This window comes from Narcine bancroftii, chromosome 10 (assembly GCF_036971445.1).
Source record: "Narcine bancroftii isolate sNarBan1 chromosome 10, sNarBan1.hap1, whole genome shotgun sequence".
Classification (NCBI taxonomy): domain Eukaryota; kingdom Metazoa; phylum Chordata; class Chondrichthyes; order Torpediniformes; family Narcinidae; genus Narcine; species Narcine bancroftii.
Window position 1 is genome coordinate 12,470,887 of NC_091478.1, and position 15,019 is coordinate 12,485,905.

Consider the following 15,019-nt stretch of genomic DNA (forward strand, 5'->3'; position numbering starts at 1 on the left):
TAGGATTTACATGACTGATCATTCTCTCTTTGGAACCCAGTATTTAAGCATTAAAAGAAACATCACATGCTCATTTTTTTGTTAAAGTTTGGAGCCCGCATATGAGATGTATGGGTTTGAATTTGTAATAGTTTCTCCCCCCCCCCACGGTTGTTGGGGTTGTACCAAACCATGGCAACAGTTGATGATTGTTATACAAGATGATCTCCGCTTCGATCTTCTATTCTTTTCTTTTTTTCTTTTGGGGTAGCATAGAGGAGGAGGGTTGGGAGGATTATAGGGAATAAACATTATGTATTTTGACTTTGTATGATTTATTTTGATCAACAGATAAAATTTAATTTAAAAACATCGCACACAAAATGTCAAACTCCGAATTATTTTCTTAACTTAGTGTAGCAGCAGCATTTTAAAAACTTAAATCGAGCTGAGGAAACCCCGGTAGCACACGAAAACACAAGTTTCCAACAACAAAGCCAGGACGCAATTTTTGCCAAGATCCCACTGTCCCCTCTGGGAGAAAAAAAAAATCACTTTTCCCCCCATCTTGCATTCCAAAAATGTTCATACTTTGAAGATGAACTTTAACACTTCTCCAGGTTCAATTAACAAAAGAACTGAGCATTCACTGAATTTGACCACTTGGGAACTGTGCACAGCTCATCTTATTGTAATGCATGTACTACTGAGAACCTTCTTAGCTGTGCTTATTAAAAATAACAAACAGAATGTATGCACTGACTGGGTCAACAACGTAACACCAGACACACATACAAAAATCACACTTCTACTACAAGAACGGCCACTTCAATGAATCAACACAAAACATTCAGATGAATTTGTACTCTTATGTAATTATCTGTGTAACATGGCAAGTCTACAGATCCTTAAATCTCCAGTAAATTCAGGATATCTAGTTTGTTTCACGAGTTCTCTTCCATTGCCCACAATTTAATTAAATATCAAATTTCAAGACTACTGAGGACTCTCCATTCCAAGCATTTGAAGCAGATACTCTAGGGATCCAACCCTTACATTAAAAGGCAGAATTCTGTTTATTTAAACAGACTCTTTGTACAAGTGTGATCCCAGCTCACTGGTTTACTGGTAACACAAATTCAAGCTGACAATATCATGTAATCTTTCAAGAAATAGCCACCAAAAAGAGCGATACAGCCACCAAAACACTGCACGCAAGCTCAAGAACTATCATCAAAATTGACACGAATTATCGTGCAAGGAAGGGGAGAAGGGGGCAGGATGCAGGGAGGGGAGAAGGGGGCAGGATGCAGGGAGGGGAGAAGGGGGCAGGATGCAGGGAGGGGAGAAGGGGGCAGGATGCAGGGAGGGGAGAAGGGGGCAGGATGCAGGGAGGGGAGAAGGGGGCAGGATGCAGGGAGGGGAGAAGGGGGCAGGATGCAGGGAGGGGAGAAGGGGGCAGGATGCAGGGAGGGGAGAAGGGGGCAGGATGCAGGGAGGGGAGAAGGGGGCAGGATGCAGGGAGGGGAGAAGGGGGCAGGATGCAGGGAGGGGAGAAGGGGGCAGGATGCAGGGAGGGGAGAAGGGGGCAGGATGCAGGGAGGGGAGAAGGGGGCAGGATGCAGGGAGGGGAGAAGGGGGCAGGATGCAGGGAGGGGAGAAGGGGGCAGGATGCAGGGAGGGGAGAAGGGGGCAGGATGCAGGGAGGGGAGAAGGGGGCAGGATGCAGGGAGGGGAGAAGGGGGCAGGATGCAGGGAGGGGAGAAGGGGGCAGGATGCAGGGAGGGGAGAAGGGGGCAGGATGCAGGGAGGGGAGAAGGGGGCAGGATGCAGGGAGGGGAGAAGGGGGCAGGATGCAGGGAGGGGAGAAGGGGGCAGGATGCAGGGAGGGGAGAAGGGGGCAGGATGCAGGGAGGGGAGAAGGGGGCAGGATGCAGGGAGGGGAGAAGGGGGCAGGATGCAGGGAGGGGAGAAGGGGGCAGGATGCAGGGAGGGGAGAAGGGGGCAGGATGCAGGGAGGGGAGAAGGGGGCAGGATGCAGGGAGGGGAGAAGGGGGCAGGATGCAGGGAGGGGAGAAGGGGGCAGGATGCAGGGAGGGGAGAAGGGGGCAGGATGCAGGGAGGGGAGAAGGGGGCAGGATGCAGGGAGGGGAGAAGGGGGCAGGATGCAGGGAGGGGAGAAGGGGGCAGGATGCAGGGAGGGGAGAAGGGGGCAGGATGCAGGGAGGGGAGAAGGGGGCAGGATGCAGGGAGGGGAGAAGGGGGCAGGATGCAGGGAGGGGAGAAGGGGGCAGGATGCAGGGAGGGGAGAAGGGGGCAGGATGCAGGGAGGGGAGAAGGGGGCAGGATGCAGGGAGGGGAGAAGGGGGCAGGATGCAGGGAGGGGAGAAGGGGGCAGGATGCAGGGAGGGGAGAAGGGGGCAGGATGCAGGGAGGGGAGAAGGGGGCAGGATGCAGGGAGGGGAGAAGGGGGCAGGATGCAGGGAGGGGAGAAGGGGGCAGGATGCAGGGAGGGGAGAAGGGGGCAGGATGCAGGGAGGGGAGAAGGGGGCAGGATGCAGGGAGGGGAGAAGGGGGCAGGATGCAGGGAGGGGAGAAGGGGGCAGGATGCAGGGAGGGGAGAAGGGGGCAGGATGCAGGGAGGGGAGAAGGGGGCAGGATGCAGGGAGGGGAGAAGGGGGCAGGATGCAGGGAGGGGAGAAGGGGGCAGGATGCAGGGAGGGGAGAAGGGGGCAGGATGCAGGGAGGGGAGAAGGGGGCAGGATGCAGGGAGGGGAGAAGGGGGCAGGATGCAGGGAGGGGAGAAGGGGGCAGGATGCAGGGAGGGGAGAAGGGGGCAGGATGCAGGGAGGGGAGAAGGGGGCAGGATGCAGGGAGGGGAGAAGGGGGCAGGATGCAGGGAGGGGAGAAGGGGGCAGGATGCAGGGAGGGGAGAAGGGGGCAGGATGCAGGGAGGGGAGAAGGGGGCAGGATGCAGGGAGGGGAGAAGGGGGCAGGATGCAGGGAGGGGAGAAGGGGGCAGGATGCAGGGAGGGGAGAAGGGGGCAGGATGCAGGGAGGGGAGAAGGGGGCAGGATGCAGGGAGGGGAGAAGGGGGCAGGATGCAGGGAGGGGAGAAGGGGGCAGGATGCAGGGAGGGGAGAAGGGGGCAGCGGGTGCGGGTGGAGCCGGTGATCTTACCGGGTCGAACTTGCAGCGAGCCATCCTTTCGGCTGCACCAGAGCGCCTTCTCGCCGCTCTGCACGATGTAATGGTCTTTCGCTTGGAAAAGCTCCATGTCCGATCAGCGGCTGCACATGTTGAGGGGGATCGGGACGCCAGCAGCTCCCGCTCCGCTCCGTGCCCGATCGCCGGTTTCCTGCAGCCGCTCGGCCCACGTGATCCAACCCTGCCAATCAACACGCCCCGCCCCTTAAAGGAACCCGCCAACCAACTCGCCTCTGGAATGATTTTTCGGGCTGGCCAAATTAAAGGCAATGGGACATTATCTTCAGAGAGCAGGCCTCTCCATCAAGGCAAGGTGCTGTAGATTAATTTGTTTGTTCTTCTTCGTTGGTCTTTATAAACTTGTTTGTGATAAGCTCCCCCCCCCCAAAAAAAAACAAAATACAGAAGGGGAGGGAAGCAATAGTTTTGGAATAGAAACAAAAATAGAGTCTGTCAAAAAGTTCTGCAAACTTTCACCTTAAATCTGTTCCCTCTGTTTCCAGTCTCTTGCTCAATCAATCCCTTACGTTCTCAGCAGTGATGCTAAACTCTTGTACTTGACCTGACAACCCTCTTCCTTTCCTTCCTCTTTAAATATCTCCCTCTCGGAGAAAAAAAAACTACTTTAGCTGCCTCAATATCTTCTTTTAAGGCTGGGTGTCAAATTTCGGATCTCGTGTCAGAGCACATACATGACATCACTTACACCACTATAATTCTTTTTTCTGTGGGCGTTTGTTGGTAATGCAAAACTAAAACTATACACAGCATAAACATGTAAACAAATAAAGAACAGATAATGAATGTAAACACTACAGAGAGGGAAAAACAATAAAAGGAAAAAAGTCCTTAAATAAATTTGTTGTTGAGGAGTCTGGTGCGAGTCTTGTGGCACCCATTCCTCTTTCCTGATGGTAGCAGCGAGAGCAGAGCCTGGATCCTTGCTGAGAGGTGTTGAGAGCAGCAAAATCCCCATTTTTTTTCCCCACGAATATGTTATCCATCACCTTCTGGGCCTGCACTGGAATTAGAAAGACGAACAAAACGGAAGAATAAGATGTGGCTGAAAACCTGCGGCACATTAAAGTCAGAGGGGCTGCTTTTTATTTTTTGCTGGGATTTCAAAATCAACATTGCTGAAATTTAATTTTAATTCAACACAGTTTTTGTTAAATTCACCAGAGAGGCTGTGTAGACACAAGTGAAGGAAAATTAATTTTTAAAGAAAAAATGCTTTTTAATTGCAGAGTATATTTCATGACCCATTCTTTTGAAACAATCTTGTTAATCTATTTCAATGAGAGATCAGGACACCAGGAATAGCTCTTCTGACATTCATGGGGAAAGAAGATGGGGTCCTTGGTTTAATTCCTCATCTGACAGATGGCACTATCAGTTGCCTCAGTTCATCAATCTGAACCGATCTATCACACAAAGTTGTTGGCTTTGATGTTTTATTCAAATCCAGCCCAGACTCAATGGTTAGAATTCACTTCTGGCTTACAACTGGGACTGTTAAATGAAACGTATTAGAGCAACAATGTAAACATGAGGAGCCATTGCCTGCATGCTAAACACTGGAAGCAACACAGCAAGCAATTTGCAGACCAAACTAATCCAGCTGGCATCATTGCTGGAGAGCTGAAGGTTTGCAGGCAAACTGGCCTTGAGCACCCTATTGTGTTTCAGTACAGCAACAACACCGCCACTTATCGGGCAACGTCGAACTCACAATGCACGACAGATCCAGCCAGTCGCCATCCAACCAGGCTCCCCTCATGCATCTGCAAAACTGGACTATCACCCATCATTAACCACCCACAAGCTGGCGTAAACTGCCAGGGTCAGAAAGTAGCCTCAACGCCCTTGCTTATGAGTCAGAGGCTGGGTATCTTGAGGTGAATGGCTCATCTCCTGGCATCTCAGGGCAAAGCTTTTGTCAGGAGTTTGACAAACTTCTCCCTGCCTTCCTGAAGAGTCCAACACTTCCACAATGCTTCCAAAACCCAGGCAAGGGTCAAATGAAATGACCATCAGAATGGTCACGATCTGAATGCAGGAATGATCCCAGACAGGGGTCCATCAAAATGACCATTGCAATGTTTCAGTGTTCAAGTTGAAACAGCAGAAGTGTTCATTTCACACAAAGTCACATCACTTCTGTCCGTTCATCAAAATGGCTTGCTGATCCATACTGAAAACTTGTCTCCAACACATCTTTTTCTTCTTTGGCTTGGCTTCGCGGACGAAGATTTATGGAGGGGTAAAGTCCACGTCAGCTGCAGGCTCGTTTGCGGCTGACAAGTCCGATGCGGGACAGGCAGACACGGTTGCAGTGGTTGCAGGGGAAAATTGGTGGGTTGGGGTTGGGTGTTGGGTTTTTCCTCCTTTGTCTTTTGACAGTGAGGTGGGTTCTGCGGTCTTCTTCAAAGGAGGTTGCTGCCCGCCGAACTGTGAGGCGCCAAGATGCACGGTTTGAGGCGATACCAGCCCACTGGTGGTGGTCAATATGGCAGGCACCAAGAGCTTTTTTAGGCAGTCCTTGTACCTCTTCTTTAGTGCACCTCTGCCTCGGTGGCCAGTGGAGAGCTCGCCATATAACACATGACTCATAATTATATGACTTCTCTCTCACCATCTGTTTTTCCCTGGGTAAACAACTATTGTTCTTAGCTCTTAGTTGAGAGCATCCTTTGGTTATAGTTTGGGACTCAATGGTGCTTGGGAGATGTTAAGAAATCTGTGAATGTTTTGCACTCTGGACCAACCCCAAAAGTAACAATCGCAAAAAGCAAACAGGAGCTTGTATCACAGGTACACGACATGTATAAGAACAATAAGACAAACAAAGAGTTGCTCTTGAAATTGGCTGGCACTCCTTACAATAAGAGAAGCAAAAGAGAGTCCCTTCAGCACTCCCGCAGCCACACAAACCCCTGTTTGATCCACTGGTAAACCAAGCTCCAGATCCAAACCTCCCATTTGTGCTCCACATCGCATCATCTAATCTGCATTAAGTGCGCGCCACCTATCTTCCTATTTATTGGAGAAACCAAATATTGATTGGTAATGCTTTGTGGAGGACCAGCATTCGGGTCACAGCAGTCAGTAGTAAAAAAAAAACACAAGGCTGGGAAACTCAGCAGGTCAAGCAATGTCCTTTATATAGTAAAGATTTACTTTCACTTTTATGTACAAAATGTACATTTACAGTAAAAGTAACATTTTCCTTTGCTATTTTACTTTTTTGTTTCATGTCACAGCAGAGTCATCCTGAGCTTCCTGTTGTCTCCCACTTTAGTTCTTCATTCCAGACACATTCTGGCCTCTGTCTGTGGCTTCCTGCACGGCGACAACAAAGTCCAATGCAAGCTCAAGGAATAACACTTCTGTGTTCTGCGGCACGGTTGCTGTGGCGGTTAATGTAACACCATTACAGTGCCAGCGGTCAGGACCAGGGTTCCATTCCCACGCTGTCTGTACGTTCTCCCCATGTCTGCATGGGTTTTCCCTGGGAGCTCTGGTTTCCTCCCACCATTCGAAACATACCGGGGAGGGTGAAGATTAATTGGGCGCCAAGGACTCGTGGGCCGAAAATGCCTGTAACCGTGCTGCATGTCTAAATTTAAATAAAATCTTCCGGACTTACTGTTGAATTTTCCAAATTAAACGGACTCTTTCTCTCTGCTTTTATTAGAGCTGACCATTTCTACTCTCTCTCTCTCTCTCTCTTGATTACTACAGTGACCTCACATTGCAATAGCCAAGTAGGCAAGAATGCAAGAAAATAGAGGCAGGACTGACAACCACCCCCCCCCCCCCCCCACCCCAATGCCTTCCCCGCCACTCAATATGATTGTGGATGATCTATGCTGAACTTAACTCATCTGTGTCAGTTCCCTATGGTCCTCAATTCCCCTATGTGTATCTACCTCCACCTGAACCAATCTATGAAAGGGACAGATAAGATAGAAGCAGGAAGGTCATTTTCCCTGGTAGGCAAGAATCAAATCAGGGGATATAGCCTCAAGATTCAGTAAGGTGGTTGGGGGTGGGGTGGGGGGGGGGGGGGGGGAGATAGATTTCAGACAGAGGAGAGGAGGAACTGCTTTTACAGGCACCTGTACAAAATGGCTGGAAAGAAGGGGAAAATGGAAGGAGGAGGACAAAAGATAAGGAGAGAGGAAAGTTGAGAATTGATGGGGGAGGGCATTTGTTTTTTGGCTCTGTGAAAGGAGACAGGGGAAAAAAGGAAGAGAGAGTGAGAGATAGAGTTAAAAGAAAAGTGACATAGGGAAAGATTTGGGGGAACTCATGGAAAATAGAGAAGTTGATGTTAATTCAACCCCTGAAAAAAATAAATTTTCACATGCCTCCACTAGAGGGAAATTGAGCGATGGAGTGCTCAAAAGACTGGTCTTTTGTTGTTGTTGGGGGCTTTATATGTTGTCTTTCATGTCTCCCTCAGGACATTCCAAGCCCCTCAACAGGCCAGTCAAGTACAATGGAGTTGTGTCCGCCAATTTACACACAGCAGGTTCCCACAATAACCAGGTTTACAGTGCTGCTTGGTGCACGATTGACGGGATGAGCAGAAGTTATTTCCCTGCCTTAGTGACAGAGCACCTTTTAAATGCATGAGAGCAGTCAGGCCTTTATTTTATGTGTCATCAATAAGATTGTTAGTACTTCCTAAGTACTTCACAGTAGTCAGCCTAGATTATTGATAATTGATTTTATTCAAATCCAGCCTAATCGATGGGGTGAACTGTATCCCTTGCCTATTGGCTGCCAGAAATGGGTTTAGACTGCCTCATCTCCAGACCCCACCCTAACTTCTATGATTCCGTCGGACCAAAAGAACACAGGGACGTCTGACAATTCTACCAACATTTCCCTCCAAGACCCATGCGTAGAAATCATGTGAGGCAAAAGTCAGATTGATTCTGTTACGATGCAATGGAATGCTATTTAAAGGAAACTGCAGATGGGCAACTTGCACTGGTTTTATTTCCAAAACTAATCCTGTGAATTTCCAGTTTGATTTTGTTGACTGGAGATTGGCGCCCCCTGCTGGTCAGAAAAGTTCATAAAATGAAGGGATAGCTTAATGGTTCTCAACCATTTTCTTTCCACTCACATACCACCTTAAATAACCTGCTGAGTTTCTCCAGCTTTGTGTTTTTACTGGCGTTTCTAGCTATTTGTTACTTGGCTTGAGACCGGGCAAGTTGGTTTTTAACCTGTAATGATCAGTGTGGATGGAGGCTGCAATGAAAGGACAGCATCAAAGTATGTTGCTCAAGTTAATTGCTGTTTATCGGAGCTAATCGAATTTAACTCCTATGTCATATGAAAAGAATTAGACTTGTACGGGAACTGTGTTAAGTTATTGCAGGAAACATATCCACGGTTACCGTAGAGCAGGGGTGGCCAAACCGCGGCTCGCGAGCCACATGTGGCTCTTTGACCTTCAATATGCGGCTTGTGGAAAATTCAAATATTCTATAAATTTTGTGGAATCTGATTAAATCTCTAATTTTTGGGGTTTTTTTACATATTTGTGTCTTTGTGATAACTGAAACTAATACAAATTAACAGTTTAAAAACTGCACGCATGAATAAATATTATTGTATTTAATATGCATTTTTAAAAATTTTTGTAACAAAATGTGCATATAACATCTGAGCTTTATTGTTTGTGGCTCTTACATTCAGCAAGTTTGGCCATCCCTGCACTGGAGGTTAGTGCAACACTGCTACAGGTCCAGTAGCCCGGGTTCAAATCTGGCACTGTCTGTTCGGAGTTTGTATGTTCTCTCCATGTCTGTGTGGGTTTCCTCCAGGTGCTCCTGTTTCATCCCACCCTCCAAAAGGTACAGGGGTGGTAGGTGTAATTTGGCAGCATGGGCTTGTGGGCCAAAAAGGCCTGTTACTGTGCAGTACATCTTAATTTATCCAACAGTTTATCTACCCCTGACAGTCAAGGACATAATTGGGCAGAGAAGTGTACAGTGACTGACAATTAAACTCATGACAAAGAATGACAATTTTATTATTGTTAATTTTGGACTTATAAAGGCAAATAGGTGTTACAAGATTATAATATTCTATTCATGGAATATCCCAACTTTAAGCAGTCGACCTAAAGGTTCAAAACCTGCTCATAGTTGCCTATCCATGGTGACAACTGATTCACAATTCTACCATATCCAATAATCAGTTAAATAATGTATAGAAGGGTATATATATTCTGCAAATCAATGACTAGCAGAATGACAGTCATTGAGAGAGGAATCACAAGAAGTTCAGATATGCATATCATGTTCCTTTTACTGAATCAAATACGATTACAGTGAAAATGGGCAATTACACATTGGCTTTCCTCTCTGGTATTCGGAAGAACAGGCAGTGATTGCATTGAAAAGTGTAAGATTCTGAGGACGCTTGACTGAGTCGATGCTGAAAGGACATTATTCTCTTGGGGACACTTAAAACCTGGGATGTGCACTTAAATTAGTGACTTAAAGAGATGAAGATAGGAAGGAATTTCTTCGAGCCATGAAGGTGGCCAAACTTATTCATGCCGGCCAGGTTTACAATCTGAGGTGGTCCCATATGCCTGCATTTGACCCATGTCCCTCTAAACATTTCCCATCCAAGCACCTGTCTCTTAAAATTTATTATTGAACTTGTCTCCACAGCTTCCTCTCACAGCTCATCCCATATAGCTTTCACTCGCTGGGCCCTTCAAGTTTCTTTTTGATCTTTCTCCTCTGACCTGAAACATAAACCCCCTAGTTCTAGGCTCCTCAGCCCTGGGAGAACGACTGTCCCATTCACTTGATCAGTGCCCCTCAACATTTTTTTTATACATCTCAGCTGACACTCTTGGGAACAACGTCCCAGTCCCTCAGCTTCTTGTTTAAAAAAGCCCATTGAACAATTTTATAAAGCAAGTCTTTCTGACAAACTTTGTTGCTGATCAATCTATACTTGCAAAAGACATAGAACACTTCTTTGGTGTCATTCTGACTGCGTACATGCAGAATTTTAGCCTTTACACTAAAGGGAGCAACGACCATTCCTTTCCTTTGTTCTGTTTAGTTCAACTAAACTAGCAAATATACCATATATTTCAGCATATAAATCAAGTCATGAAACCCTAAAAAAATTCTGTAAAGGTTGCGGGGGGGGGGGGGGGGTCGACTTAAACGCTGGATGTACATTTGAGATCTTAAATGCGCCGAGAAAACAAGATTGACGTCCATTTGGTGTATGTCGATGTCAGAAGCACCTCCCCTGCTGCTCCCAAACTCCTCCCCACCACTAGGTGCCGCCATAACCGCTCCTACCTAGGACCCCGAGGTCACCATCGCCGCTGCTGCCTGGTAGGCCGAGGCTCCCGCTGGGAACGCGACGTTGCCACTCCAGCTCCGTGGGCTGTGGCCGCTGCTGCCAGCTTTGTTAATCGCAATTGGGGTGCTTTAAAAATTTTTGGGTTGTTCCTGGGAGGCCTGGACAGACAGAAAAATGCGGCTCAACTTGTACATCGGATAGAAAATAAAGCCATTAAAATTAGGCTAAAAAAAAGGGAGTGTCGACCTATCTGCTGGTTGACATACACCGAAATATACCGTATTATAGGTTGTGCAAACACCAAGCAATCTTCCTTTAAATGGTAATCGGAAGTATTTAACAGTTGGTGCAGAAATCCTATTGGTATAGTTGATCGTGCAGGGCCAAATGAGCTCACAAACCACCAGCTGCGACAGCATGAATGCTGTGAAATATTAAATGACCATATTTTGTTTTCCAGCAGAACTTTCTCAATTAAGATATCAATGTCATCTAATTCCCAGCAGTGGCCTAAAAATTCAACTCTAAAGGGAAACCGCAAGATGTCCAGAAAAAGAAAAAGAAAGGTTAAATTATCTGCGCAGAATCAGAATTTATTGTCATAAACATGTCATAAAATCTGTTGTTTTGCATTAGCATTACAGATGCATATATTACTATAAATTACATTTTAAAATAAATACATTGGTGCAAAAGAAGAAAAATGCAAGGGAGTGTCTGTGGTTCATTGTCCATTCAGAAATCGGATGCCAGAGGGGGTGGAAGCTATTTCTGTACAGGCTCCTGTACTTCCTTCCTGATGGAAGCAGAAAGAAGAGGGCATGGACTGGGTGGTGAGGGTCCTTGATGATAGAAGCAGCTTTCTTGAGACATTACCCCTTGTAGGTGCCCTCCAAAGTGTGAAGACTAGTGCCTGTAATGGTGATGGCCAAGTTCACAACTTTCTGAGGTCTTTTGCTGTCCTGTGCGTTGGTGCCTCCATACCAGACAGTGTGGCCACCAGTCAGAATGCAAAACACGATAAACCTATAGAAATTAACCGAGTCTTTGATGATGTACCAAATCTCCTCAAACTGAAATATTTTGCTTGAGAAAAATTGTCATTAGCCCACTTTCTTTGGAGCTATGAAACTGTGCACATAACGAGTCAATGAGGTACAATCAAAACAATGGTTTTCAAATGTTTTATTTCCACCCACATACCTCCTTAAGCAATCCCTTACAAATCACAGAGCACCTGTGGTAAAGGGAATACTTAAAGTGGTATGTGATTGGAAAGAAAAAGGTTGAGGACCACTGCTCTATATATTTATATTGCCACTTAGATTGTCATTTTGATTCTGCATCATGTAAGCCAATTATTATTCCATACAGCAACATTATCACCCTTCAGCTGTTTGGGATAAAGAACCCAAGGCTGCAGCTCTTCCCTACAAAAGCCTTTGCAATGGCTCCATCAAGCTTCAATGTGCCCCTCAGGATGTACTCCTGCAACCTGGAATGTGTCAATCGGCAGCACTCATAACTGGCCTCTCACTGCGCTGAATTTAGCTCCCTTCTTCCTTTGGTTAGATAAACTGACCGGGCTTCTACTTATTCAGTTCGACCTTACCTGTGTCTTACAACAGGGCTTGTAAAATCAGTAAGGACACTTACCGCCCTTCAGTTAGCATCTTCCAGCTTCTCCTGTCAAAAAAGAGATAGACAACCATTAGAGCCAGAACCACCTTGCCTGTCTGGAGGCCTGAGCACTGAGACAGGCATATCGCTACTGTTTTGTTTCCTGCTGCCTGCTCCTTGCAAGTCTGGAAGCATCAACAGTGAGGGGCGAGAGTGATGTTCCTCGGCTGTCTTTTGCTTTCTCCTTTGTCTAACTCTACAGGCTTGTGAAGAGCTTCTACCAATGTTGCTTTGTTTTTTTTTGGCCCTTATTGAACTGGGTTTGGCCACTTTTTTGTTATTGTTGCACAGTACTGTAACTAATTGAGGTGACCCTGGTGCAAGTGCAATTTTTTTTGTTGTTGAACTTTTGAACTTCATATGATCTTAAAGACTAAATTCAATGTGGCCATGACGTTCAGCATCAAATGTTACCCCAACTGAACCTTGGACATTTCAAGAATGTTCCATATTGATCTGCATAGATAACAAACAAACATGCAGAAATATATATTAGATATGTATATATGTTTTGTACTTGCCTGAATGTGTGTCATATCTGTAGATGCATTTGCATTGTTTTGCAGAGTGGGCCAAAGAGCACTGTTTGGTTGGGTTGCACTGATATAAACAAATAAAAAATGAACTTGAACTTGAGAGGAAAACTTTTTAAACACAGAATGATATTCCTCTCTAGTCTATACTGCCAGGGAGAGTACTGGAGACAGTCAATTGTAGCTTTCAAGAGGGAGCTGAATATGCATCAGAAAAACAATTTGCAGGACGATGGGGAGAAAGCAGGTGAATGAATTTAGATCAGTGGTCCTCAACCTTTGTGATGCCATAAGTGCTCTGTGAGGTGTTATATGAGTGGGGGAAAAAAGGTTTTGAACCATTGGTTTAGATGCATTGGTCTTACATAGCCAGGAAGGAAATGACTGGCTGAATGGCCTCCATCCATCCTGGATCCATTCTGTAGTTCTATAAATGAGACTGCAGATGGTGGAAAATGGAAACAAAAAATGCTGTAGGTTTTGGGTTTGCAAACCAAAACATTGACCATCTACTGCCTTCCACAGATGCCTCCAGCACTTTGTGTGTTTCTCTGTAGTTCTACAAAATGTCACCAAAGATACAGAATGTGGATTTGAAAAAAAGCTTTGCGACATTGCGATTACAAGCTTGTTTATTATTCATTACCTTGCTACTGTCAGGCCTATTTATTATTAAATACTCTTGCAAGCTATTAATCGCTTACCAGTCTTGCAAGATAATTTCAGTATCCTGCAGAAACTCTAACATGGCCTTCTGAAATCTTGGTTCAGTTCGAACCTGAGATAATATACTTAATGGTAGTAATTAATCAAACGATATTGCAGTTCAATTAATAGAAGGAATCGATCAATTCACCTATTGGTGGATGTGGTTTAACTTCATTTAATGCAGGTTGATCATTAGTGTGGGTGTTGCACTTGTGGAATCAAGTCCTGGGTATTAATTACTTGCCTAATTCTGAATAACTTAGTCTTCTCTCCCTAAAAAGGGATAAAATGAGAGAAAAAAATATAATGAAGTACCCAGGAGATATAAGGGACGACAGCTGCTGGAATCATGAACAAACAACAAACTGCTGGAGGAACTCAGCAGTTGATGAAGAGAGATGGAGAGCTGGTTCTTTGGCCTTGTCTCTCGGCCTCCCCCCATCATCTCCATTAGATCAATCCCAGTGTGGGAGAGTTTCACATGCATTTCTAATCTAATCCACTGCCTTACTGCCTTCAATGCACTCAATATGCATTGCTCTCTGTGATTGGGTGAAAGCTGGAACTCTCTGACAAAAGGTCCCAGACTTGAAACATCACCTGTTTCTCTTTCCACAGATTCTGCCTGAACTGCTGAGCATTTCCAATCTTTTATAGTCTTGTGTCAGATTTCCAGCATCTGCAGCTTTTTGAACTTTCTATCTCGTCAGGACACCACTGTCTTTAATCCCTGCTGCAGATAGTGTGTCCATGTCATTGACCTCAACGCCTCCTCAGCCATTGTCTCAGATTGAAACAACCTGTTCCCACCTCAGTGTCTTGTTCAATCCAGAGCTGGTTGTCTAACACTGATATTTAGGTTAAAGGTGAAGCTATTTTTGATGCATTACTGGGTGATATTGGAAGTGATCTATCTATTAAGACTCACCACTTAAAGTTAACCAGTCCCTCATACTTTCTTCGTCCTTGTGCTGCTCTCTGGCTCCAAGACCTGTCAGTAACTTGCTGACTTTGCCAAGGATGAGAGGGAAACATTTTTTTTTTCCTGGCCTCTGATTAATTTGTAGCAAGCAAATGCTAGATTCATTCTAGCTCCAAATGATTGTACTGTATCTATAAAGGACCGTAATCCCCAAATTCATAATGGGACAGTAATATCTTTATAAAATTATAACTTCCTCAGCTGCCTTGTTTTCTGTGTCTAATATTAATTGTTGAAATAATTATTTCTGGTCCTGAAAAGCCAAATAGTATTGGTCATAATTCACAGAAACCCTTGCATTTTTACCTGATTACAAGACCATTTCTGCGAAGTGTATGAGTTACTTATACTGTAAAAATACAAGCCATGTACATGTCTGGTTTAAAATATGCCAGAATTAATTTTTACCATTATTTAAGTACTGTACTATTTAATAAACGATCCACAGTACATGAATAAATTATTTAGAGGAGGAGTGACATTTGTTCCAGAGACTCCATGAATGTTCCAGTACTTTCCATTTGAACTGTGTATCCAAAAATAACTCACACCATACATTCCATTCAGCTTG

The 15,019-nt window shown here is 45.4% G+C and overlaps 1 protein-coding gene across 2 annotated transcripts in view; it reads right to left on the reverse strand.

Annotated features, from left to right (window-relative positions):
- inpp5f (inositol polyphosphate-5-phosphatase F) overlaps nucleotides 1-3,801 on the reverse strand; it is a 153,380-nt gene extending 149,579 nt beyond the window's left edge. For both annotated transcript variants that reach the window (XM_069899864.1, XM_069899863.1), the window contains exon 1: nucleotides 3,160-3,801. In XM_069899864.1, the coding sequence (XP_069755965.1) occupies nucleotides 3,160-3,183 (24 nt within the window). In that variant the 5' untranslated portion in view covers nucleotides 3,184-3,801. The remainder of the gene's footprint in view (nucleotides 1-3,159) is intronic.
- Nucleotides 3,802-15,019: the final 11,218 nt, after the last annotated feature.